Source organism: Monodelphis domestica, chromosome 7, assembly GCF_027887165.1.
Source record: "Monodelphis domestica isolate mMonDom1 chromosome 7, mMonDom1.pri, whole genome shotgun sequence".
NCBI lineage: Eukaryota > Metazoa > Chordata > Mammalia > Didelphimorphia > Didelphidae > Monodelphis > Monodelphis domestica.
The window spans coordinates 165,165,440-165,192,929 of NC_077233.1; the positions used below are offsets into that span (position 1 = coordinate 165,165,440).

The 27,490-nt window shown below is 39.7% G+C and overlaps 1 protein-coding gene across 1 annotated transcript in view; it reads right to left on the reverse strand.

Moving 5' to 3' along the window:
• Window positions 1-1,210: 1,210 nt before the first annotated feature.
• Window positions 1,211-27,490, reverse strand: part of FRMD3 (FERM domain containing 3) — a 339,234-nt gene continuing 312,954 nt past the window's right edge. Inside the window, exon 14 of the mRNA XM_056806290.1 lies at window positions 1,211-5,208. Within this exon, the coding sequence (XP_056662268.1) occupies window positions 4,610-5,208 (599 nt within the window). The 3' untranslated portion in view covers window positions 1,211-4,609. The remainder of the gene's footprint in view (window positions 5,209-27,490) is intronic.

Below are 27,490 nucleotides of genomic sequence, written 5' to 3' on the forward strand. Positions count from 1 at the left end.
GTTGGAGCACAAAAGACAACACGGCCGACCCAGGCTTCCAACGCCGAGAGAGTGGGACTGTCTCTGTGCATCGACTTTTCCACTTAAATCTCCTTCATGCACAAGTATCTTTGTGCACACTCATCTATCATAGATGAAAACGCACAAAGACAATTGTCATCCTCAGTTACCGAGAGACTACTACTACTATTACACGTATTACTTACATCCCAGTGGATATGAACACAATGCACATATGTATGTGTATATATATATATATATATGTTTAGATATGTGTGCATATGTACACACATATATTTTGCCCGTAAATTAGCATAAATTTCATAAACGGAGATTAGGAGAAGCCACAAGACATCAAAAGACATAGGATTGCTGGCTAGAGGTTTTTAACCTTTTTGTAGCATGGTCTCCACTGGCAGTCTGTTGAAGCCTATAGACACTCAGAATATGTATAAAATAAAATGTGTAAGATAACAAAAGAAACTATTGTTAAAATAGTTGTAAAAATATTTTTTAGAATTTTTTAGAAAGAAGTCTAATTAGTCCAGTTTAAGAACCTCTAGAGTAGAGGCTCATGCTCTAAATCAACTAGGGACTTTTTGAGGTGAAAGTTGAAATAATCAGAAGCACCAAAAGAGAAACTTTAAAAATGGGTGATTAGAGAGAGATTTGGGCAGTGTGTCTTCAGTACTACTAGGTAAGCAGAGGGATCAGAGGACACAGGATACCATTAAAAGTACATATCAGTACATAAAAAGTACATAAAAGGATATCAGGGGACAGCTGGGTGGCTCAATGGATTGAGAGTCAGATCTAGAGACAGGAGGTTCTGGTTCAAATTTTACCTCGGACACATCCCAGCTGTGTGACCCTGGGCAAGTCACTTAACCCCTGTTGCTTAACTCTTACTGCTCTTCTGTCTTGGAACCGGAACACAGTATTGATTCTAAGATGGAAGGTAACAGTTCTAAAATATATATAAAAGTAGAGATATCATTTGGCAGAGAGTCCCAAAAGACATATTTTTAATCATCTTCCTTGTAGGTTGGGGTCATATTGCGGCACATTCAAAAATGTCCAAACTCAAAAAATTCTTATAGTTTAAATTGGTTTTGTCCTCATTCATAAGAAGGGAGTATAAAAAGTTACTGACAGAAAACATCTTATCTCACATCTTTCACCGACAATATCACAACAGCGAGACCTTTCATTTTGTTCATTTCTTCCCAGAGTAGTTTTATTAGGGAATCCTGCCACCATATTGACATACAAAACAATCTCCGTGTTGACACAGAAATGTGAAATTCACTGTACAAAGATAAGGCTCGAATCACAGGTATTTGTCCCCCCAGATCTTTAGTGATTCAATTAAATAATCAACAATCCATATTTTATTCTTCCCAGAGCGGTGTTTATAAATATCAGACAAACCACAAAATATATCCCCAATACATAACATTTTACAAGATAGTTCAAAGCACAGACAGGAATACACAACACAACCTACAAATTCTTTATGATCCGACTTTCATGAGCACTGAAGCCAATAGTCTGTGTGTGTTTATGTATATATCTCATTGTGCGATCTATATCCATTGATGTACACACAATTGTTATCACCAACAATTAAATACTCTGTGAGTTTAACTCACCACAACATCTGCAGGGAAAAGCGAATGAATACCAGTGATGCCCATGCAAGGTAAAATGGGACCCAGTATGTATGTGAAATACATATCATTACTGTGTGTATAAATATACATATAGATAAAGACATGTATATGTAAACACACACAGACGGAAAACATGGTATATACACATACTCACACACTTCCTTTTCATCTCTTACCATATCTTGTACTGTTCATTTCCAGAAGTCATCTTGTCCTTATTTGGTCAGCCAATGGATGGCAAAAATTTCCCCCAAAAACCTCATATTATCTCCAAAGCTCTATAATGCAACGCTGAAGTTTTACATTCAAGAATCCCAGTCCGAGCTTTTGTTCTAATTTTAGAAACTCATCAGAGTCTTAATATTTCAGCCAATCTGTCTATTCACAAACATTTCTGTTCACGGTGGGATTCTATCCAAGAAAAGGGGGATGTTTAGCTGGATTTTTTTTTTAAGCTGGATTTGTTACTATTTAAAACACCTCTTCCTAACATTGATCAATACATTGAGGAACAGGATGTAAGATATTAAATAATAGTGTGGTGGGGAAAGAGGTTAATTCATCTTAAGAAGGAAAAATAGTTTAGTAGATTTCACTAGAGCATAACCATTTCAGAGATTCACAAATAGCTTTACAATATGAAGCAATATGAAAAAATTGGAAGAAATCAAATAAATTAATGAAACGTTACTTCCCAAGTTCTTCACTTGTGAAACTCTTTAAGACAGCAAATGGAGAAAAGTTGGAGGACCAGAGAATTAAGGTACATCATATTATTGGATTTGTCTATATTAATAGAAGGTATAATAAATTACTGAAACCATATGAAGAGTAGCACTGAAATTTAAGATTATAAATTCTAATATAGCTAATTTAATTGAAATTATTTAAATGATTTCAGACCCAAGTAGAGAAAGGCTTCATAAGCTACCTTTCAAATCCAATTTGCAAAATCAGATATCTAAATGAGGCATCCAGAGCCTTCAATTTGGGGCTCTTAGCACCAAAAACCAGGCATCTATATCTATATATCTGTATATATGCCTAGATAAGAAATTACAGAGCAATTTTGAAAAATGTGCTCACGGCATTTTTAAAGGGTCAACAGAGTTTCAAAGAGTCCATAGGTTAACCAACCTCTTTTTAAATGAGGTTCACATTATAGAAAAAGCTCCAAGATTGGGAAGGGGGGAGTAGTGAGATTAAGGAGGGAAGAGGGATTATTATAAACCAAACATGATTATTTTGTGTCATTTACCTGTGAAGGCTGTGGTCCTTCTAATAGGGACATAGTCTTTCTCTGGTAAGATAACAAGCTCCACAGCCATGGTTTAAATACTAAAAGAAGGGTACTAAATCATTTTTTCTCCCTTACATAGGAGAAAAGTTCCTATGGGGCCATAGGAACATTTTCTTCTAAAAGATGCTGCACTTAAAAAAAAAAAAGGAATGCTACTAGATGCATAACAAATTTTCCACATCCTCCCTGTGAGCCCTGTCTGTCTACAAGGAAGCTTGAAAGTCAGAATTAGTGCTCGGGGTGGGTAAATGGTGTTGCAAATTGGATTAAATCCTATATGGGGACACTATCACATGTAGAAAGTCTCTATCTCTGCCTCTCTCTCTCACACACTCACACTCGTACACACACCCTCTCCTACCCAATCACTGCCGGAATTAGTTTCACAGAACCATGATGAATAGATTGAGGGAACAAGATCCTTGCCTTGACATTTCTTCCTTTTTTTTTTCCTGAACATATTTTGTAATAATACACATTTCTATCCACCCGGATTCCACACTTCATTATTTCAAATCATCATATAATCCATATCTCCCAAGGCTTTCTTACAGTTAAACTACCACCCCTCAACTCCCCATCCTGGCTAGAAGTGCTTCTATTTATTTACTTTTTTCTTTTCCTTCTCTTTCTCTCGTTATGTACATAATGTACAATTAGCATGGGGACCCAATGCCCTCTTAGGATTCACTTTCACTCTCTTCCAATGACTTTCTGCTGCATCAGTTGAGATAGAAGATAACAGGATGCAGGTGAAGGTGACTGGACAAGGATATTGTCTCCCTACACTTTAGAAGGAAGATATTCAGAAATAGATTACCAGAGCAATTTTTGTCACGTTTCATGGGTAATATCGTCGTGTTTTTTTTAAGATACAAAATACCCCGTTCTATCTTCTGTTTCCTGAACTTCTTCTATCATTTTCCTAACAGTCTGCTATCTCATATGCAGGTATAACAAATTACAGAATTGTCCAGCCAAAAATATTTTTTTTAAAAACAAATCACTGCCAAAACATTAAAAAAATTTCCCATGTGCCATTTGTGCATTAAGCTTACAATCTGTACACGTAATAACTTCAGAAGACTTCTTTTGCTAAAAATTTACCAAAATATTTTGAACACATAAAAATATTTTTAAAAAAAACAACAAAAACCCAGCATAAACTTTGCTTGTATAGGCATTGGTTAGAAGAGATTGTTGCACTAAGGAGTATATTCAAAAACGCTTTCCTCCAATTTTACTAAAATTCAGGTTCTGAACCTTACAGCTTATAATGCTCCAAACTTAAAAAAAAAAAAAGGGAAGCAAAAAGTTAGCTCTGCATCATGTTATATGGTACAGCAGGTAAGCAAGTAAGTCTACAATGCAATAAAAATAAATATCTTTTTGGTTACTTAAATAGGGCCATCACTCTGGCCTATAATTAAAATAATGTTTTATTTGATTTTTCACTTATTTAAGTGTATTGAATTATGAAAAGCTAACTTAAGGAGTTGAACAGTCTGTTATATATGGAAGAAGAATGAAAAGAACTACCTGCTGATGGCCCCATGACCCTTCTAAAAACCAGGCAATTGCTTAAAAAAAAATCGCTAGTATTGAATATAGCCCTTAGTCACATAATATGGTAATTTTATGAGCAACCCAACAAGTAGAGGATGAAGTTTATTTTTCTTGCTACCCACTCCTTGAGAGGACAGTAATATTCATAGTGGAACTGCTCGAATTCTGGTGTCTGACGAATTTCACAAAGAAAGGACAGATCGATGCCTGACTCCAAAAGGACGAGGAGGAGAGGGAACACAAAGAGTAACAGTCCCAGACCCACAACGAGGAGCCTGGAGAAACTCTTGACAAATGGGTTCACCTGGATGTTGCCTGTCAAAATGTCATAGCTCCACGTCAGAGCTCTTCGGGCTTCCTTCAGTTCTTCTTCCTCGGCCATCAAAAAAGCGTTTTCATCTGCTTCTAGGTCCTCAAACGAATCCGTGTCTTCTCTTTCCAGTTCAAGCCTGGAAGGACAGTCAAAGAGCATGTCAATCTCGTCCTCATCCACTGGAGTGGGAAGCAGGCTGGTGCTGGGGTTGTAGACCAGCTCTGAGATGGCCAAAGGTTCCTCTTTGATTTTCTCTTCGTGCTCCCTTGAGAAGTCCCCATATTCTCTGAGGTTCTTTATTGGTGAGCTAGATATCACAGGGGCTGTGCGGTCATCTTCTCTCAGCAACGGAATACCTGCCAAGAGAAAGTTGTTTTTCTGTTTAAAACTTGAGTTTCTTTCCAATGACATTGTTATGTGAATGGAAAATAGATAAGGACATCTTTACTTTAGCAGAAAAGCCTGTGCTAGAAAGTCCAAAAGATAACTTTCTAAGTTCACAATTTAAAAGAGCAGCTCTGGGGGGCAGCTGGGGGGCTTAGTGGATTGAAAGTCAGGTCTAGAGATGGGAGATCCTTGGTTCAAATCTGGCCTCAGATACTTGGCAAGCCACTTGACCCCCATTGCCTAGCCCTTACCACTCTTCTGCCTTGGAGCCAATACACATTGACTCCAAGATGGAAGGTAAGGGTTTAAAAAATAAAATAACATATAAAATAAAATAAAAGCAGCTCTGATTGTGTGTAATCGTGACTAGACAGGCAACTTTAATTTATAAATCTCTGGTCTCAGTCAAATTTTAAAATTCTAATGCAGTGGATTAGAGAAAGAAGATCTATTTAGAGGTCAAAGGGCAATAGAGGCCAACAAGTCTAAACCCCTCATTTTACAGATGAGGAAACTGAGTCATATAGAGGTTAAGGGATTTGCTCAGCATCACACAGCTAAGAAATATGGAAGGAGAAATTTAAATTTGGATCTTCCCGATTCCATGTCCTTCAGTTTAATGTGTGTTATGTCAGGAAGATTCAGGTTCAAATACTAACTTTGACCCTGGGCAACTCTCTTAAACCTCTCTGTTTCCTTAACTGAAAAAAAATGTGATGTTGGACTCAGTAGCCTCTAAGATCTTTTACAACTCTGAACCTGTAATTGTATGACAGATCTTCATTCTGAAATGGACAGTATTTTATTGGTAAAAATCTTCCCAGTTTTCTGATAAAGCAAATCCAAGGTGGACCTAAGGGTACCACAGAAGACTAGCACAAGCTATAATTTAATATTTCAACACAGCCACTTGTGTGAAACTCAGCTTTGTGTTCAATCTTTTCTCATAAAGAAGTTGCCCTAATGGGAATGAAAAAAATACCACTGTCACGACTGTCTTGACTGTCATAATATATAATATAATATAATAATAATATACAATGCCAATATTGCATAAATCAAGGAACCAGGGGCAGTTAGATGGCTCAATGGTGTAAACCTTAAAATTTCTTAGACTTATGAATGTTGGAAATTTCCCCATTGGGAAATTTCATACTTGGAAAAAAATTCCTACTGATAGTAAGAACTCTATTGGAATGTGAAACCCCTTGGCATGGGAGGATCCTTCTCCTCCCTACTTAAGACTACTTTAGGACAGAAACCTTTTGCTAAACAATGGAAAGGGTTTTGACCTATGCTTAAGCATAGAACAGGAAGTTCTTTGAGTCATGATTGATTTTAGAATTGATACAATAGAGATACTTGGAATGACAGAACCAGGTCTTGGAAAATACAATCTCCACCCTACTTAGAGTAACAGGATTTAGGAGGGGCTGCAGCAAAGATCAAGATTTAATTATTTGAGAATATGACCTTCAACAGACATGTGCAAAGCCACAGACCTCTGGGCGGTCCTGGGTTAAACTAGAGCCACCATTGGCACAGGGGAGACATCGACAGTGATTGGTAGATGTGAGAACTGAGGGGAGGGAACTTAGATAGTTTCCTTAAAGATAGTGGGGTCGGAGGACAGAGGGAAGAGAGTTGTTTTGCTCTGAGGAGGTTTTGCTCTGGGGGGAGGTTTTGCTCTGAGCGAGGTGGCTCTGAAGGAGGACTGAGGAGGTTGCTCTGTTGGAGGACCAGGAGAGAAGGCTGGCTCTGAAGGAGGAGAATGCTCTGGAAACATTTCTTGAAAGGAGGCTCTCTTGAAGTTGGAGCCTGAGGTTGGCATGAGAAGCCTTACCTAGAGAGATCTTGGGTGAGTGATAAAACCAACTGACTGATTTATTCATTCTTATTCCTTTCTTACTTTCTCTCTTTTTCTATTGATTAATCAGTGTGTTATAAATTAAATTTCTCTATAAAACCCAGTTGGCTTGGGCATATTCATAAATTGGGAATATATTCCCTGGCGACCATCTTATATTTATATAAAACCAAGACACAGTAGAAAACATATTTCAGTGGTCATAATTTATATATATATATATATATATACATATATATATATATATATATTTCCCTTGCTCCCAAACATTTTAATTATCACAATGGATAGAGAGCCAGGCCAAGAAATGGGAGGCTCTGGGTTCAAATCTATCATCAGATACTTCCTAGCTGTGTGATCCTGGGCTAACTCCAATTACTTAGCCTTTATTGACTTTCTATCTTGGAACCAATATTCTGTACTGATTCTAAGATGGAAGGCAAGGTTGTTTGTTTGTTTTTAATCAAGGAACCATTTCATTGTCTGTTTCATTTATGTACATTTAGCCAAAATTCAAAAAAACATCCAATTTTTCCTAATTGTAAGGGCAATTCCTCATATAAATTGAAGAAGCATTTTTCTGCCTAAAAAATAAGTAGGATTTACTGGAAGTATATGTAAAGATCTTTTACAAATCATCAAATATTTCCTCATTTCTAGCATTTTCATAACTCTAAGAAACTTCAGTAAAAAGCCTCCCCAGGGCAGCTAGGTGGCTGAGTAAGTAGAGAGTCAGACCCTCTAAAAGGGGTCTGAGAGAGAGTCAGGTCCTGCATTCAAATCTCACATCAGATATTTCCTAGCTCTGTGATTCTGGGCAAGTCAATCGCTTAATCTCAGTTGCCTAGCCCTTAGTGCTCTTCTGCCTTGAAACTAGTACTTAGTATTGATTCTAAGACAGAAAGTAAGGGTTTAAAAATAAAAAGGAACCTCCCCATTACAAAAAGTATAATTATTATAAGTCCAAGAATTTCCCGTCATTCTATAACCAATCATAACATGTGGATGACTCAATGGAAAAAAAATTTCACAATGAAAAGGAAACTATAAAGAGTTTGATTTGAAGTGAGGAAATATATGATATCTCTAAACTCCAAGTTCCGTACCATTTTCACATAGATCAATGTTATATCTCATTTATAAAGGAGGATAGGCAAACATTACACGTAATTGAGAATCCTTACCCAGGAAGAAAATATTTCCTCCTGTTTTTCTTGCCCACAGTCTGTGGTTTAGCCTAACTAGTCTCTCTCCTCCTGTACTCATACTTCAGCGCTAGTTTTTCACAATAATTGGAATGCACTTCTTGCTCATCAGTCCCTTGTTTCTGTCAAAACTCTGGAAGTGACACTTTCTCCATGAAATCTTCCCTGTTTCCCATTAGTTCCTGGTGCCTCCTCCCATCCTCAAAAATAATTATACTAATAACAATATTTTTTTATTTATTCTGCAAATGCATTTTTGTCACCTTGATCAAAAAACGTAAGCTTCTTAGTGCAGGGGCCACTTTATCTTTGTCTTTGTAGGCTCTTCACCTGAAACCATACCTGGTATCTAGCAAAAACTTGTAGACTGATTTTCATGTAACATGTCATGCCTTAGTGTTCTGGATTTAAAGCTAGAAGGAATTCTAGTCCATATTTAAACCTATTTATCTCACCTCTCAGGCCTGAGCTTATCTTTCTCCCTTCCTATTTTCTACTACTTTATAATTTTTTTTCTAAACCCTTACCTTCCACCTTAGAATCAATACCATGTATTGGTTCCAAGGCAAACGAGTGGTAATGGCTACGCAATGGGGGCTAAGTGACCTGCCCAGGGTCACACAGCTAGGAAATGTCTGAGGCCAGATTTGAACGTAGGACCTCCCATCTCTGGGCCTGGCTCTCAATCCACTGAGTCAGCCAGTTGCCCCCTGTTTTCTACTACCTTATATTACTTTCCCAAATTACTCTCTCATACCATCCCATAGTTCCTTCTCAATATTATTCCTTGCCAAGGTCTTTTTCCTCCCTGACATGACCCTTTTGCTCAATTACATTGCCCCTCTGACGCTTGTTCTTTTACCCCTATAAGCAAAGAATGGGGTAACCTGTAGTTTCTAGATTCAGTTAATTTGTCTCGACATTAATTGCTGGCTAAGAATCTAAGGTCCTGGTGCTTGGTTCATGCTCATTCCACAGCAAAATAAGGTGCATAAATCAAGAAAGAGGAAAGAAAGCCACAAGAGAAAGATGGAAAAATTGCATAGATAAGAAGCGGAAAAGGATACAATATGAAGTCAGATCTCCTATTCCAGTGCCCCCCCCCAAAAAAAAATTCTTATTGTTTCAGATAAGGGAGAAGATACAAGAACAGACCTAATATATTTTGAGTGAATGGATTGTATACTGGAGTGATTTTTAAAAACAAAATTTAACTGCATATGATATAAAAAAAAACATGAAAGTGTCCCTTAACTTACTGGGGAAGCCACTTAGAGCAAATTTATGGGGAAATGTAAATAAGAGCCTCATAGGATGACCAGTCACTGGAAGAAACATCTGCATCAATGAGCTCACAAATCCTGATGCTTGTGAACTGACTGTTAAGACACGGAATGGTTAATAAAAATTCCAACCCAACCTATTCAAAGAAACAATTGACTCTGAAAAATGGAAAATGAAGAAAATACATTGATTAAAATTATTGGGGGCAGCTGGGTAGTTCAGTGAATTGAGAACCAGACCTAGAGAGAGGAAGTCCTATGTTTAAATCTGGCCTCAGACACTCCCCAGCTGTGTTGCCCTGGGCAAGTCACTTGACCCTCATTGCCTAGCCCTTATCACTCTTCTGCCTTGGAAACAATACAAAGTATTTATTGATTCCAAGATGGAAGGTAAGGGTTTAAAAAAATTTTTATTCCTGTTTCTTATAGAAGTTTAGTTGGTCACAAAGAGTTGCCACAACAGGTCCTGGAGAAGCAGGAGTGTATTTCCAAGACATTAGAGAGGAAACTCCAATCAATCACAAAGCATTGACTAAGGAGTCACTGTGTACACAAGAAAAAAGGAAAACGGCCTTTGCCCTCCAGAAGCTCAACGGTAACCGTGTGTCCTTTCTTGGGGTGACACGATGGTTTTCATCTATTATAACTGGTGATTCCCTAAACTTGGGAGGTGGGATCTATCTAGTGACGGTAGACTTCCTAATGTTCTTTGAACAAGCTACTCCTTCTCCTGCCTCTGGGGATTTGGGCCAGTTGTCATCCATGCCTAAGATGCTCTTCTACCCTGGTCTCCTTCAAGTCCCAGCTCAAATCTGATCTATTCCAGAAATTCTTTTCTAATCTCCTTTCTATGGTGTGTTGTTCCCTCTGATTTGTAGTTGTTCTGTCATTTCAGTGACGTCCAATTCTTTATGACTCATGAGGGGTTTTCTTGGTAAAGACCCTGGAGTGGTTTGCCATTTCCTTCTCCAGTTTATTTTACAGAGGAGGAAATTGAGGCAAATAGGGATAAGTGATTAATCTAGGGTCACACACAGCCAGTAAGTGTCTGAGGAAAGATTGAACTCAAGTCTTCCTGACTCCAGGTCCAGCAGCTCTATACACTATACCACCTAATTTTCCTTGGTTATTTCTAGTTATCCTGTCGGTAATTTATTGGCATATACTTGTCTGTGTGTTATCTTTTCTATTATCAGCCTGTGAACTCCTCACAACCAGGTACTGTCATATATATATATACATATATATATATATATATGTATATATATATATATCCCTAGGGCAGTGATGGCAAACCTATGGCACGGGTGCCAAAGATGGCAAACAGAGCACTCTCTGGGCATGTGGCTACCCTCCCCCCACATGCAGAGATCATTACTAGAGAGGCAGAGGGACTCGGGCGGAGCTGTTCCTCTCCCCCTCTCCACCACACCTGATGATATTTTTTCACATCTCCCCCCTGCCCAGCAGACAATGGGAGCGCTTCCTCCCTCCCCTGGGTACCATAAGACACGGCACTCAGTCTGGAAGATGAGGTGGGGGTGGGGCCTGGCACTCCATCTCTAAAAGGTTTATCATCACTGCCCTAGTGCTTAGCACAATGCTCGTCCTATAGAAGGCACTTAATAAATGTTTGTTAAATAGGACTGCTCTCCACAGGGCAATGATCTGGGACAATTCTGAAAGACTTATGATGGAGAATGCTATCCATCTCCAGAGAAAGAACTGCTGGAGTTGGATATCGGGATCAAAGCATGCTATTGTTCCCATTTTTTATGATTTTATTTGGGGATTTGGGCTTTGGATGAGTTTGTTCTTACCACAGTGGCCAACGTGGAAGTGTGTTTTGCATTATAATAACTTCTTTTTTAATGTTTGCAAAATGATTGACTAAGTAACTGTACCTTTTCACAAAACAAGAAAAAGCAAAGCAGGGGGAATCATGAATTTGCATAATGCCTTGCCCAAGGTTCAAACAAGCCAGATCACCCTAGAAACATTTATAGATGAAAGAGGGAGAACAATAAATATGTAGAAAATAGAATAATATGTCCACATTCTTCCAGTGATCTAATCTTGTCATTAATTACAATAAAACTGCTGCATTATGATTCTACCACTCATGGACACAATAAGACCTGTGAAACTGAAGTGACTATTGAAGAAGGTTTGGGGGAAGAGAGTGGACCAGACCTGGTCAAATACAATAAGACACAAAATCCGTGCTGGCTGCCATGCAGCTCAGGACTTATAAGATCTGAAAGAGTCCAAAAGAAAGGCGGAGGGTTTATTGTGTGACACTCAGAACCTTCTGGCTTCTCAAAATTCCAGACTTCCTGGGGCCCCTCCCCTGTCACAGTGAGAAGATTCAGCAGCACTTCAACCTGTCACTTTTCCTAGAGTTCAGACCTCTGTCCCAATGACCAAAAGGCAACTGAAAAGACATTCATAACTACTAGGGGCAGCTGAGCGGCTCAGTGCATGGGGAGCGAGGCCCAGAGAGGGGAAGTCCTTGGTTCAAATCTTGCCTTAGACATTTCTTAGTTGTGTGACCCTGGGCAAGTCACTTTACTCTAATTGCTTAGCCCTTAATGCTCTTCTGCCTTGAAACTAATACATAAAAGACATCAAAGTACTAATCCATATGCCTAATCTCCATTTCTATAAAATCTTTAAGAGTATGATCTGTACTCATGATAAAAAATAATTCATAAATAATTAATAAATAATGAGAGACTATACAAATATAAGGAGGTAGCAGGTAGGTTTTTCTACAGCAGATTCCATCCCTCCATCCCCAACTACTACTACTACTACCACTACCACTACTACCACTACTATGACTAACAACTACTACCACCACCACTATCAGTCTAGTGAGCTACAAAGGGAACAGACAAGGAACCACAGATTTGGTAAACCAAATAATGGCAGCAGTCATTGAGGCATGTCGCCTCTGGGTGGCAGAATGCCCAGATACTATGCTCAGTCCAGAGAAAAGAGGGAGAAATCCTTCACATTACAATAAAACAGACTAAATCCAAAAAGAGTTAAGGCTTCCAGAACTCCTGACACATTCAGGAGAATAAAAGGCATGACTTCCAAGGAAGAAACCTTTGGAGATCTGATAATGGAATTCTCCCTCGTGATGAGGGAGCCAAGGATGATGGTAAGACTTCAGAGGGGCATGAAGCTGTGGAGACCGTTAAAAAGAATAAGGAATATGGCTTTAAGGTCCTTGTAGGACAGTCCAAAAGTCATGGGATGGTATTTTTGTGAAGCCAAAAGAAAAGTTCTTTCCACACACCAGAAGCCCTGATCTAACATTGTGAAGCTATTTCTATAGGAGCTCAAATCTAGATCAAACCCAGTCTTCCTAGATTAGCAGCCTCTATATGGATCCTAGATTAGAATGAAATTCATGCAGAGTTAGGACCAACTGATTCGTGGGGTCAATTCATTCAGGAGATGCCTATTAAGCACCTCCTATGTGCATGTCACTATAGACTTTAGTATATCCCAAGTCTCAGCAATATGAATTATCCAGCCAAGAAAATAAGCTTCTTAAGGGCAGTGATTATATTTCCTTTTTCTTTATATTCTCAGCAGCCACCATGGTGCCTAACACATCATGAGTACTTAACAAATGCTGAATTTATTGACTGATTGATGCAGATCATTGCCCATCCATTCTGCCCATCTTGTGTAATTTTATTCATGTTCTCCCATAAATTCATCACAAGGGATCCTTTTGAGAACATATACCTGTTGCTCACTTATTGTTTCCTTTACAAAGGCAAACTCAGCTGTAACTTTCTTGAATAATTCATTGTTGCTTAGCTTAGCAATGCTTCAGAAAGCAAATTCTCTCCTTGAATTGCAAAGAAAACAGAATGGAGGAGACTGAGGCAGGAGGTCATACCCATTTTTTTTCTGTTGGGAAACAGAATACAGATCTAAAGACAGTTTCAGAGATGAAAAAGGGAGGAAGGGAGAGTGAGGTAGTTAGGAGTCTGTGGAACTGGATTCTCCTTCAGCTGGGAGCTACCTACATGATCTTGGGCATGCAACAAAAGGGTTCTCTAGAACTTAGTGTCCTCATCTATAACAGAAGGGAGTTGGATTAGATGTCTCTAAGTGCACTTCAAGCTATTATGTCTTTGGAAAACAATGTGGTAAAGTGTGAAGCCTGCTCTATTTCAGATTAGGAATCCTGAGTTTGAGTCCCAGATATACTTCTGGCTAGATATGTAATCTCTGGGACAATTCAGCCTTTGACTCAGTTTCTTTATCTGTAGAACAGGGATAATAATATTTGTACCGGGACGTGAATAGGCAATTTTCAGATTAAAAAATCAAAACTATCAATAAGCACATTAAAAAGTGTTCTAAATCTCTTATAATCAGAGAGATGCAAATCAAAACAACTCTGAGGTATCACCTCACACCCAGCAGATTGGCTAACATGACAGCAAAGGAAAGTAGTGAATGCTGGAGGGAATGTGGCAAAGTAGGGACACTAATTCATTGCTGGTGGAGTTGTGAATTGATCCAACCATTCTGGAGGGCAATTTGGAACTATGCCCAAAGGGCGGCAAAAGAATGTCTACCCTTTGATCTAGCCATAGCACTGTTGGGTTTGTACCCCAAAGAGATCATAAGGAAAAAGACTTGTATAAAAATATTCATATCTGTGCTCTCTGTGGTGGCCCAAAACTGGAAAATGAGGGGATGCCCATCAATTGGGGAATGGCTGAAGAAATTGTGGTATATGTTGGTGATGGAACACTATTGTGCTAAAAGGAATAATGAACTGGAGGAATTCCATGGAGACTGGAATGACATCCAGGAATTGATGCAAAGTGAAAGGAGCAGAACCAGGAGAACTTGAAAACAGAGACTGATACACTGTGGTACAATCAAATGTAATGGACTTTTCTACTAGCAGCAATGCAATGATCGAGGACAATTCTGAGGGACTTCTGAGAAAGAACACTATCCACATCCAGAGGAAGAACTGTGGGAGCAGAAACAGAGAAGAAAAACCAACTGCTTGGTCACATGGGTTGATGAGGATATTGTTATGGGCATGGAAGGATAGCCTTTTGGGTTCAGGAAAGATACCTTTTGCAAGCATGCAATGACTCCAAAACTTAGCTTAAAAACAAAAAGAGATTTATTAATTTAGAAAGTAATGTTGAGAGTGGCCAGGAGGATAGCAAGGTAGAACAGCAAGGTGGGGAGCAGTTCCCTGGGAGGACAGCATGAAAGGAAAGGCTGTTCCTCCATGGGAACAGCGTGGATGGAGAGGCTGTCCCCCAGATGACATCAGTTCTGGGGATTTTATACATTTTTCACAACAGATAGTCACGCAGGCATGAGGTGGGGTGATCATACTGGGATCTGCCTGGGGACATAAAGATTCCTTAATTTTAGGGAACAAACAGATGTCTGATAGGATCAAGGTATGGCTTGAAGGTGCATCTTTCTGTTGATCTAGAGGACGATCAAAGGAAGATAGTCATCTCAGGACCCTAGAGGGGTCATTGGATGTTTTTAGTCTCAGAGTCAGGAAAAACAACAACTGATAACAGTTCGCCTGGGTTTCTGGAGTACAGTGCCCATGTCAATATGACTGGAGATATAGACTCTAAATGATCACCCCAGTGCAAATATTAATAATATGACACATGTAAAAAACTCAGTGGAATTGTTCTTTGTGCCATGGGAGAGGGATGGGAGGAGGGAAGGGAAAGAACGTGATTTCTGTAACCATGGAAAAATATTCTAAATTAATTAAATAAACTTAAAAAAAATAATATTTGTACTCTCTACCACAAAAGGTTGTTATAGGACAAGCCCTTTGCAAGACTTAAAACATCATGGAAATCATTATCATTGCATGACCATATCTGCGGACAAACTGACTCTCTTCTTTATTTCATCTTCAATTATAACTGTTTATAGCAGCCCTGATATTACTGTTCTTTAGAAGGTAGGATTTAAATTTGTTATTTTAAATTTATGTCCACTGATTATGCATCTTGTATCTTAAAATCTCTGGTTTTCTGCAAAGCTTGGATCAAGTCACATCTTTTCTATGAGGTCTTTTCTGATTCTCCTAGCTGCTAGTGCCTTTCCTTCTCAATATTAAATTATTCATTTAAAATCCCAAAATTTACTATATCTTAATAAATATTGTATTTATTTTGCATATACTTTGCATTCGCTTCTGTATGTACATTTTTTGTCCCTTGATAGAATATAAGCTCCATGAAGGCAGGAAATGTTTTGGTTTTGTCTCTGTATCTCCAATACCTTGCAAATAGAAGGCACTCAGTAGATGCTTGTGGATGGATAAATAATAGAATAGAAGTGATTCTGGTTTCTTAAATTTTAAAAAACCTATCCTTGTAAGGAATCAGATCTAGCAAGTCCCAGCAAACTGGAAAGTCTCTTAGTAAAAGCCTAGATATTATACGGTATATCTGCCAAATGAGGACTAGAAGAGCTAAATTAAAAAAAAAAATGAATACCACCTGGTGACTGAGAAGCCACAGCAACTTATCCATGAAATACCCAACAAGCATCTTTTAAGTTTATGTGCCACAGGCTATGATAAGCATTGGAGACATTCTAGTTTATAAAACCAACTTCTAAAGAAAATGAAGGGATTGTTACCTGTCTGGATGGAGGGTCCCACATTGCTGAAATTGTGGTTCTTCTGAAATATGGAAGCTTTCATTTAAATTCAATAAGGAGACTAAGAGAAAGGGACTAAAATATATGGTTGAATCCACAGCTCTTTAGAGTAAGGGAGCTTTCTTTTCTTGGCCCTATACTAGCAGGAGCGACAACAGCAGCAATGTTGGGCTAAGTGCCTACTGGAGTGTCCCATGACTTCTGGCACAAGAACACCCTGAGTAAGGAGAATGGTCCAAAGAATGTTCTCAGGGACATGTCGTCCTCTGACTATAGTCAAAACCCAGCTCCAGGGTAAAAACACTCCCCTGTTCTAGAATAGAGAACAGCTCATTCACAAACAAAACACCCTAGGGACGCCATCTCCCTACAATTCCCCTGGCCGTCACTCCTAGAGGGAGAAGGATCTGTAGAGTGTATAAATTTGCTTAAGACATTCATGTAACCGTTCTAGAAAGTAATTTAGAGGCAGGCACAGAGTCACCAAGCTATGACTGAGTGGTGTCACTATTCAATCTTTATCTTCAGCAAAATTAAAGATGCCAAACTCTGAAGAATTGAAAAAAACAATGAAGGTCGCAGAGAACAGAAAATGAAACATGCCTCCTCCAAATGAGAGAAAGTGGGAGTACTACTCAGACCCAATATTGCATGTATTGTCTGATACAATCACTTTTATCAACATGTTTTTGCTTAACTGTTTCCATTTTTTCCCCCAAGAGAGGATTTCACCTGTGGAGGGGTTAGAAAAATTATAATGCAAATTAAAAGGCAGTAATAAAGCATATCAAAATCAAAGAGACAAAGTAAGAGGGAAAAGATTTTCCAGGCTCCCCTGTTCCCTCTCTACATATCTCCAGGGTCAGCAACTCACCAAGAAGACGCTCTACCCTTTAGCCTTCTCTTCTAAAGATTCTCCTGAGAGGGGGCAGCTGGGTAGCTCAGTGGATTAAGAGTCAGGCCTAGAGATGGGAGGTCCTAGGTTCAAATCTGGCCTCAGACACTTCCCAGCTGTGTGACCCTGGGCAAGTCACTGGACCCCCATTGCCTAGCCCTTACCACTCTTCTGCCTTGGAACCAATATAGAGTATTGACCCCAAGACGGAAGGTAGGGGTTTTTAATTAAAAAAAATTTTTTTTTTAAAAAGACTCTCCTGAGGCATCCAGGCCACTCCTTGCTCTTCCTATGTGTATTCCTCCATCTCATTGACAAGAACCTTTTCCCACTTATGAAGATTTACCCATCATTTCCCTCATTATCCTCTTAACCAAGGCTCCCTGTAGAGAATCCTACCCCTCTTACCTTATCCTCTACCCTTGTCCTGTCTTCCCCAAATAAACCCTCACTGAGAAAAGAAGAGAAAAGAGTATTTCTGCTGAAATCTGATAGTTCACAGTAGAAAGGGGGGGGGAAGGGAAGCTGAAAAGCTTCTGAAGAGGGAGGAAGAGGAAAGAATAGGGAGGAGGGTAGGCAAAGATACACCCCTCAAATAGTATCTATTACACCTTCTAGCTCCCCCTTAAGGCATGATCTTTCCCCATTAAAATGTAGCCTTCTTGAATTTAGGGCACCAAGAAAGCATTTAGTAGATGAAGTTTTCAACCCCAAAACAATAACTGCTAGATTCAAAGCACATGTTATAAGCTGAGGAACATATAAGTAAATATAAATGACATTTTATATAATATCTAAAAATTGTAAAGCATTTTAAATGTTTAATGGATAGCCTTTAAAAGATTTCAGGTAAAGATACTGGAAAAGATGGAGAAATTGAAATTATGGGGAAGAAGCCATTTTGGATATAAAATAAAGCATTCTATGCCTTAGAAGAAGTTAGAGAGCTGCCATGCCCTGTCAAGAGCCAAGTGGATGAGCACATGCCACCAGTTCCAGGCCAGGCAAATAGCCCCACATCGGAGCAAACTGTCCAGCCTAGTCCAACAGCCAAGGGGCAAAAACAACTTTCCCAGACCAATATGGCAGCAGCTGCCCAGAGGCAGAGATCTGTCCATTTCTAGCCTAGCAGTTGACTAGCAACCGAGTAACCTGCCCCGTAGCAGAATGACCTGCCTGGAAGAGACACCAGACCCTGCCAGGAGCAAGCCCAGGCAACCAGTAGAATGACTCACCCATCCCCAACACCCTGCAAAGACAGTAAACTTCACGACCAAGGATTCACTGTGAATTGCCTTACCTACGTAGATTTCACTACAAGTGGGTCTCTCTGCCCTTTAATTTCATGTCCACTCTTCCCCCCCTCCCTGATTCCAAGCCCAGCTTCATATTCTCAAAAATGAATGGGTAGGATCCTTGCCCTCATGGACCTCCCAATCTAATAGGGGAAGTGGTCCATGTTCCAAAGAACTATCATGCAATACAATAAGAGTAATTCACATTTAAATAGCTCTTTAAGGTTAACAAAGCAGGAGTATAAAATAAAGCACAAAAGGTACAAAGGGCTGTCTGAAATTCAAGCCCTAATGGTCTGTGGTTCTTATGAAAACATGCTATAACTGTCACATTAGTCCAATGAGGATTTTCATTGTCAGGTAAAGCACATCAGACTAGAAAAGCAGTTGATGTGGTTGGTGATATAATTTAGGGCTGAAAAGGGGACTCGATGATCCCCTAGTTCATTTCCTAGATTTTTACAGATTAGGACATTGAGGCTCTGAACAATGAAAAGACCCATCCCACCGCATACAGAGAGTAAATAGTAGAGCAAAGGTTTAACTACAGGACTTCTGATTCCCAAGATATCACACTGTCTAAACATTCTTGAAATACTCAAGTCTATTCTTTTCAAAAATTATATAGACTCAAGACTGATGACTCAGGGGGAAAAAAATCAGGAGAGGCATGAAAACAAATACAAATACACCCATAAAGATAACACACTTGCTATGTAAATCTAGAGCAAGGCATAGAGGAGAAAAAGATCCAACTCTGTAATAATGCTATCAGTCTAAATCAAGCATTAACAGTCAGAAACTCCAGTGAGCTATCTCATTCATTCATTAGAGTACTAGCTATCTTCTCTAGCTGTCTAACCTGGAAAATTCAAAATTTCTAAATAGTTGAAACTTGTAAAACTTCCCTAAAGACTATCCTTTAACCCACTCTTTTCTACTTCCCTACAGTTCCATAAACTTAAAGAAAAAATACCAATGCAGGCGCCGTTTAATTTTTCCCGATTTCTTCCCAGTTAAGCTTCCATGTGACAAGTTAAATGATTCCAAGTCCCAAATGCTCACACCATTCAACTGCTAGATCCCAATTCCCTGCCCTAGCAACTGCTTAACAAGATGTTTGTCTGTAGATGTCTCACTATCCTATTCACTATTTACAGTCTCTAACCCCGTTGCTGACAATGTTTTTCTCTGTGTGCCTGGGAGTGTCTATGAAACCGAAATGCATGACTCATGACCCTCTCAACACCAGGCAGGCACACGTATCATATGCCCACTGGCTGGCAGCTGTATCTATCCTTGGCAGAGGGTGCAGCTTTTTGAAACTCGGCATCTTAGTAGACTAACAACAACTAGGTTCAAAGGGAGTCTGCCTACTAGCGATCTTTGGCTCCATCATAATTTTTGATTGACATCCAATGGCCTTCGAGCTATTCTGAAGGGGATGGAGGGCATAAGAATATATTCTTCTTCCACTCAGATCTAGAAGGAATAATAGGGACAGAAAAAGGTCAGCAGGGAGCAGTAACCAGTCCTGGAAACAGATTCAGGATGAGGCTTTCTGTTTTTGATAGGGTTAGACCACCTGAATTCACAAGTGAAACAGCACTTCCAATGGCCTCCTCAGATCTGCCAGAGAACTAGAAAGATAAAAAATAAGAGTTTTGCCTCCACCTCTCAGGTGATTCTACAGGAAAGGCTATGGAGATTCTGGTAAGAAAAAAGCTGCCTAAATCCCAGATTGTTGGGAAAATTTAAGGCTATAAAGGACTTTCAGTAAGAGCTTTTATAAAGCATCTCTGTTCCCCATAGATGATGCTCTTCTGTCCTGACTTTGCATCCTTTGAACTCTCTGCAGCAGCTGCTCCTTAGTTCACCTCTCCATTTTCTTTCCTTCTTTCTTTTCATCTTTCTTTTTGCTCATTCCAGGTCTGGGAGGCTTACAAAGCCTTGTGAGGAGGGAGCCCAGTTGGACTCCAGAGAGAGAATCCAATTCCATTCTGTTTTAAGGAATCTGTGTCAAGCTTTTCTGATAAGGAATATCAATTTATTACTAAATTATTGTCCTTCATTTATACCCTTATAAATTGGGGGTTGATCAAGATAGGCAGTAAGCATTTATTAAGCAAGTGCTTTGTGCCAGGCATTGTGATAACAAAGAAAGGTGAAAAGATACTTCTTGATCTCAAAGAACTCACAGTCTAATTGGGAGGAAGAGGGAAGACAACATGAAAATAACTTTGTACAAAGCAACATACATTGCAGATAATATGTAAAGGAAAGCATATGCATTAAAGGGACATCAGAAAATGCTTCTCTTGGAAGAAGGAATTTGTGCTGAGACTGGAAGGGAGCCAGGAGGTGGAGATGAAGGAGAGAGCATTCCAGGCATGGGGGATAGCCAGGGAAAGTGCCTAGAAGTGGGAGATGATTTATCATGTTCAAGGAAGGATAGTATCATTGAATCTCAAGACCATAGGGATAAGCAAGGTGTCAGAAGACTAGAAAGGTAGGAGGGAGCCATATTTTAAAGAGCTTTGAATGCCAAACTGAAGATTATAGATTTTCCCTAGAGGTGATAAGGATCTCATATATATATTCCATTAAAAAAAATTTCTTCCTGGTTAAATTTCCATGTCACAAGTTAAATGATTCTAAGACACGTCTGTGCTTTTCTGATAAAAAAAAATTAATGTATTACTAAATTATTAATTCCTTAATTTATACACATTATTTTTGATGGATTGGCATGCTTGAGAAGACAGAATGAGTCCTAAACCTGATTACACTGGTAGAAGAAGAATTCCTCTATCAATGCAGATGTTTTTCTCTGAAACTTAGACCTTTAAGGTAGTGAGACATTGAGTGACTGACCCAGGGGTCCCAGAACCAGCATGTGGGCAGCACTAAACCCCAAATCTTCCTTTCTTCATGACCAGTTCTCTATCCATTACACCACATTGCTCCTGCACATTCAGAGACAGAAATTCCTGAAGGCCTACAGGCTTATATCTCCTCCAAAACCATGTGTTTATTCAATAGGATTCAGTTAGTTCAATGTCCTTTCATCTGCTTGCTTTAAAATAATAATAATAATGATAGCTAGTATTACTATAGCTCTTTAGGGTTGGTAAAGCACTTTACAGGTGTTACTTCATTTCATTCTCACAACCACAAAGATTTTACATAAGTAAATAAATAGCACCTACCCACCTCCAAGGTAGGTATTATTATCTCCATTTTACAGATGAAGAAACTGAGGCAGAGAGAGTGATTTGCACAGAGTCAGACAGATATAAGATCTGGGGCCAGATTCAAATATAGGTCTTTCCATTCTCTACTCTAATACTTTATCCAATTAACCACCTAGCTTCTTCCATGATTTAAAAAATCCCAATATTTGCTAATATAAAGCCCTTCTTAGAGGGCTGTGTACCTGTCACTTCATTTCTAGTGTTTGCCACATAAGTCTTTCTGTTCTTTTGGTTTCTTGGAAGAAGGTTCAGATTCCACTGCCTTTGGCAAGCCTGTAACTTAAATGTCTTTAATGGAGGGAAGGAAAACAACAAGCATTTATTAAGTACTTACCATGTGCCAGGCACTAGGCTAAGCACTTTACAAAGATTTTCTCATTTGATCCTCCTAATAACCCTTTGAGGATGGTGTTATAATTACCCCCATTTTACAATTGAGAAAGTGGAGGCAGATAGAGATTAAGTAGTTAAACTAGAGGTTAACTTGTAGCCCTTCTAGAGACTAAGCTCTGCAACACAACATAATTATTTAAGTGTCATAAACTGGATTTGAATTCAGGTCTTCCTGACTCCTCACCCAGTGTTCTATCCACTATGTCACCTAGCTGCCTAGGGTCACAGATATAGAGATAGAGAGGGTCTTCGGGGTCATTTAGTCCAACTGCATCAATTTATAAATGAGGAAACCGAGGCCCAAAGAGGTTAAAAGTCTCCCCCAAGATCACAGGGATGGCATAGTCAAAAGGCTTATTCTTTGAGCCTCAGCTCAAATAGAAATAATAATACCTGTAATGCTTACTTCACAGCATCATGTAGTAGGCAAACCTGAAAGCATCACATACACGCCAGCTATCCTTGTATCCTTTCCTCACCTACTATCACCAGATAGTAAACTCCCTGAGCACAGAGACCAGATTCTATCATTCTTTATATCTTGAATAAGGCACATAATTAATAACTGGTGAACCGAAGAATTTAGAGGCTCAACTCTGTAAACTTCATTGATTTTGCCTCATCAAATTGCACTTTTATCACACATTGTAGAAGAAAAAAAGAGAGAAATTCATGCTTTGATGACCCAAGCTTACTTTTCCCACCCCTGGACAATCATTGTGCAATCAGTGTTGAAATGATCAGTTCTGCCTCATCCCTTATTCACCAGTCCCTGGCCACCCATTACCCTGGACACTGCCCTGAGAATCTGCTTTCTAGCCCTTTTGCTTCCAGAGGGCACTCATTAGTCAAAGCTCCCATTCATTTAGCCATCAACAATTTGCTCTGTTTGGCACGTGTTACGAAGGTAGATTGGCCATGTCTTTCCTCCTCCTCCTCCTCCTCCTCTTCCTCCTCCTCCTCCTCCTCCTCCTCCTCCTCCTCCTCCTCCCTTCCCCTTTCCTAACCACTATAAATAAAAAATAAGAATCCTGTCACTAAAGTTCTCAGCTGGCCGCTCTGCCTGAAATGCCTGAGCAAAGGCAGCTGCAAGTCAGTCCAAGTCCCCAGAAACGGAGTTCCAACAAGGGAAACGTAACATACCCACATTTCTCGCTGTGATCCTGGCGCCGTGTCTCAGCAGCCGCACAAAGATGTTATTGCTGCAGTGGTTAACCATGTGTAAGTGGAGGCTTCTCCGAGTCTGGATCTTCACCAGACATTTCACCATGTTGGTTATTTCGATTTGCTTTCATTTATTTCACCTGAAATGCCAACGTGAAGTTCCCACTGGCCCTGCACTTGGCTTTGACCTTTCCCTAAGTTGTCGCTGTGTTTTATAAGACCAAGGCAAGTCCTCCTGAATGAATCAAATGTCAGGTTCCTCATGTGGCCAACGGAAATATCCCACTAGGGATCAGGATGGGGGGGGGGGATGGACGGAGGGAGGGAGGGGGGGAGGAGGGCTGTTATTTTTAACCTCTTCATCACACTCTCCTCTGATGCACAATGCAACATTGTGTACTGACTCTTCCTTAACCATCCAGATGACTCAGCCAAAGTATCTGTGTCCTCAGTAGGTTCCCAGATGAATGGAACCTAAACCAACCTCAGTTAAAAACCCCAACCCTTTCAGTCAGTGATTCCACTATTGGAGTTGTCGGCTTGTCCTCTGGGGGACCCCACAGTCTGTGTTTGCTTGGGATCTAGCAAGCCCAAGTTGAGGCAGCTTGGAAGATGGAGACCCCAAGCTTGTCCTTGTTCCCAGTGAGGCAGGGAATCTCGGCCTGCCCTTGCAGACCATAAGATAGTTAAGGGCCCTGGTCAGGTAGAGTTAGCAGACTTGAATCAAATGCTAAATACCCTTATGTCCTAGGAGCTTCTCCCATTGTGTCCAAGTCCTTCCTTAGGTAGCTCAGCCTGGTCTGGATGTTTCCCTTTAGTGTCCATTGTAAATAGTCCAATCTCTGACCCCCAGGCCTCTGGCCACGGTTCCTTTCCCTAGCCTGCCTGTCTCCCATCTGGGTAGTTTGGACACTCTCACTTCTTGGTAACCATGCTAATGTCAATCAATCATATTTCCCAGGTCCCTAGGTGCCCCCAAAAGGGAGATAAGTGCCCCAAATTCTTTTATTCCTTGGACCTGTCATCTTGCGTGGAGGCACTCCCAGAGTAGCCTGAGCCTCAGGGCTCTGGGTGGGTTTGGAGCCTGTGACTCTGGAGGCCTAAAGAAATGGTGCCAAACTCCTTTTCTGATTAAAGACATGTTTTTTCCTGATGATTTCATAGTTCTGTGTTTTGTTTTTTTTCTAGTTTAACAGAGTGAATGAGGGAAGGACTACAATCATCTTAAAACACTTACTACTAGGTATTGTTTTTCTTCTAATTTTCAAATATAGTTGATTCAGTATTGGGACTATGTCCTAAAAGTGTTAAGAGAGAACAAAAGAGGAGGGATGGAAAGAAAAAGAGACAGACAGACAGACAGACGGACAGACAGACAGACAGACAGACTTTGGAGACCACTTGCTCCAAAGCATGTTGAGAGATATCCATTGTAAAGTATCAGCCTCTCACAGATAATCCTGTCCAGGGCTCCTCATTTTCTCTGTGGCCATTGTAGGCCCAATCACCTACACTCTCCCATCCTCAGTCCTCGGTTCCACTAAAAGAGTATATATATATAAATTGTCCAAATTCTATGGGGCCTCGGAATTGTCCAGTCTAGCCAGGTTGGCATTCCCAGGGGTTGTGTCCAGAGCAACCAGAGTCTCAGGGCTCTGTGTAGAGGCCTGAGAGGAATTATGCCAAGCCCCTCTCCTTAATGAAAGACGTGGTTTTTCAGACAATTTAATAGTTCTGTGTTTTTTCTGGTTTAACAACACAGAATTACTAAAGTAGTCAGGAAAACCAAGTCTTTATCAGGAAAGAGACAGGTCCAAATATTTGGCCAGAGCCCAGCCCCAAAAACTTTATGGGGTCTATACCCAGGGCAAACTTGGGGTCTCCAGCTTCAAGTTAACTAAACTTGGGGGTTTCTAGATTTCAAATTGACATTTCTATACTTACAGTTTCCTCCCTGCACTAGTAATAAAGGAAGGAACAGCTCCTTACTAATTACTCTGGCAAAAGATGTTAAGTAGTTGGACAACAAGAATGTATTATGCCCCTATTGTGTGTAGATATATTTATATGCACATGTATGTGGGTACATATGTGTGTGAATACCCAATCATGTGTGCAATTACTGTATAGGTGGTATGTTACACATGTATGTATGTGCAATCATGTGTATATACACCTATAAATATATATATTCATACATAGAATAATTATAAATTTAATAAATAAAATATATACAAAGTAGTTAAATACTAGAAATTGGCTTCAAAGAGTTTTAAGGATGCGACTGACCTTTAAATTTGAATTATCCATGTTATCTCTAACTTTAAATTAGTGTAATTAACTAAAGAGGTTTAAAAGAGTTTTAGGATTACCTCTAAAACAGAATTATCCATATTGCCTTTAACTTCAATTAGTACAGGTAATTGGGTGTTGATAATGTATAAAGCATGTATCCAGGTGGCACAGCAGAGAGAGAGCACTGTCTAGATTCTAGAGACTCAAGAGATAAGTGCCAATAAGTCAATTAACAAGCATTTAAGAACCTATTTGTTAGGTGCAGCTGGGTAGCTCAGTGGATTGAGAGAGAGGTCTGGAGATGGGAGGTCCTAGGTTCAAATCTGACCTCAGATACTTCCCAGCTGTGTCACTTGACCCCCCCCCCCCAATCTTTACTGCTCTTCTGCCTTGGAGCCAATACATAGTATTGATTCTAAGACTGAAGGTGAGGGTTTTTGTTTTTTGTTTTTTTAAAGAGCCTATTAGGTGTCAGGCACTATATACAAAGACACACACTAGTTAACATAACCCTATCACATCTGTTTCCTCTTCTGAAAAATGGGGATAATAATCCATAAAATCTGCAGTGAGATTCCCATGAGACAATCTATATGAAAGAAATTTTGACTGACATGCTCTACAGGTGCTGGGTAGTATTGTTGTTATCCTCTGATTAAGTCCCAGTAGGATGGAGAGCATCAAAACACAAAGATTCCTAGAATATAAAACAGTTACTGTTCAGCTGTGCCTTACAGCTCTATACAGAGACTTTGTTTTCCTGGCAAAGATATTAGAGTGGTTTGCTATTTCTTTCTCCAGCTCATTTTATAGATAAGGAAACTGAGGCAAGCAGGGAGAAGGGACTCACTCAAGGTCACACAGCTGGGAAGTATCTGAGGCCAGATTTGAAATCACAAAGATGAGTATTCTGGACTTGAGGCCTGGTTACTATGCCATCTAGCTGCCCCTCAGAAAATGGGGTACTAGTGGTAAAATGTAATGCCAAACTCTTGAAGTTGAGCAGAAAACAGTTAAAATAGTGAAGATAAGGCCTATCTAGCATTGATATTGGAAAGGAAAATAATTTACACCCAAAACTCTTCTGTCAAACATTTTCAAATCATCATTGACGTTTAGTGTACGTTCTATAGACATTCATGACTATCCAGGGATAGAGATAGTCTGTGGTTTCCTTTGGGATAGGGAACTCCTTCTATCAATGAAGGTCCATGTCTTCTCTGAGTTTTCTTTTTCCCTTGTTTGATCACATTCTAGGAGCGTATTAAAAACACTTCAGGCATATTCCTACACTTGAGATTTAAGAATGGGGAGCACAATTACAGCCTGTAGAACATCTTTAACATGCAGGGACAGTTTTCCCTGAGGGAAGGGTGAGGAGGTTACTTCTTAAGTTCCATTTCCAAACAGAAAATGCTTTCCTGGTTTCTGACAGGTAGCAAGAGTTTTTCCTTGACTTCTGGAGTCCTGGGATTTCAGTGGCAAGCAGTGCATTCTGCTTGGGGCCAATGGGAAAATTTTCTCAAATTATAATGAGTCCATTATAAAGCACAATTTGCTTGACAAAAAGTATTCTGGGAGCACAGCTCTTCCTTTAAGGGAAGTCTATCTTACATGGAATTCCAATAATTCTTGGGAAAGGGGTGTAGAAGGCTATTCTTTACTTCTCACAAAGAATCAAAGGTTCCATTCTAGACCTTTTATGAAAAATGACAAGAAGAGAGGGTCTCAGCATCACAAAAGCTCTAACTGGCCAAAGAGAACAGATTGGAAATCCAGGAAAGTTTGATTTTTATGTGCCTTCTCCCCATCTCCAGTACTTAACACAATGCCTGAGAGGTAACTGCTACTTAATAAATGCTAAAGTGTATGACCCTGGGCAAGTCACTTAGTAGAAT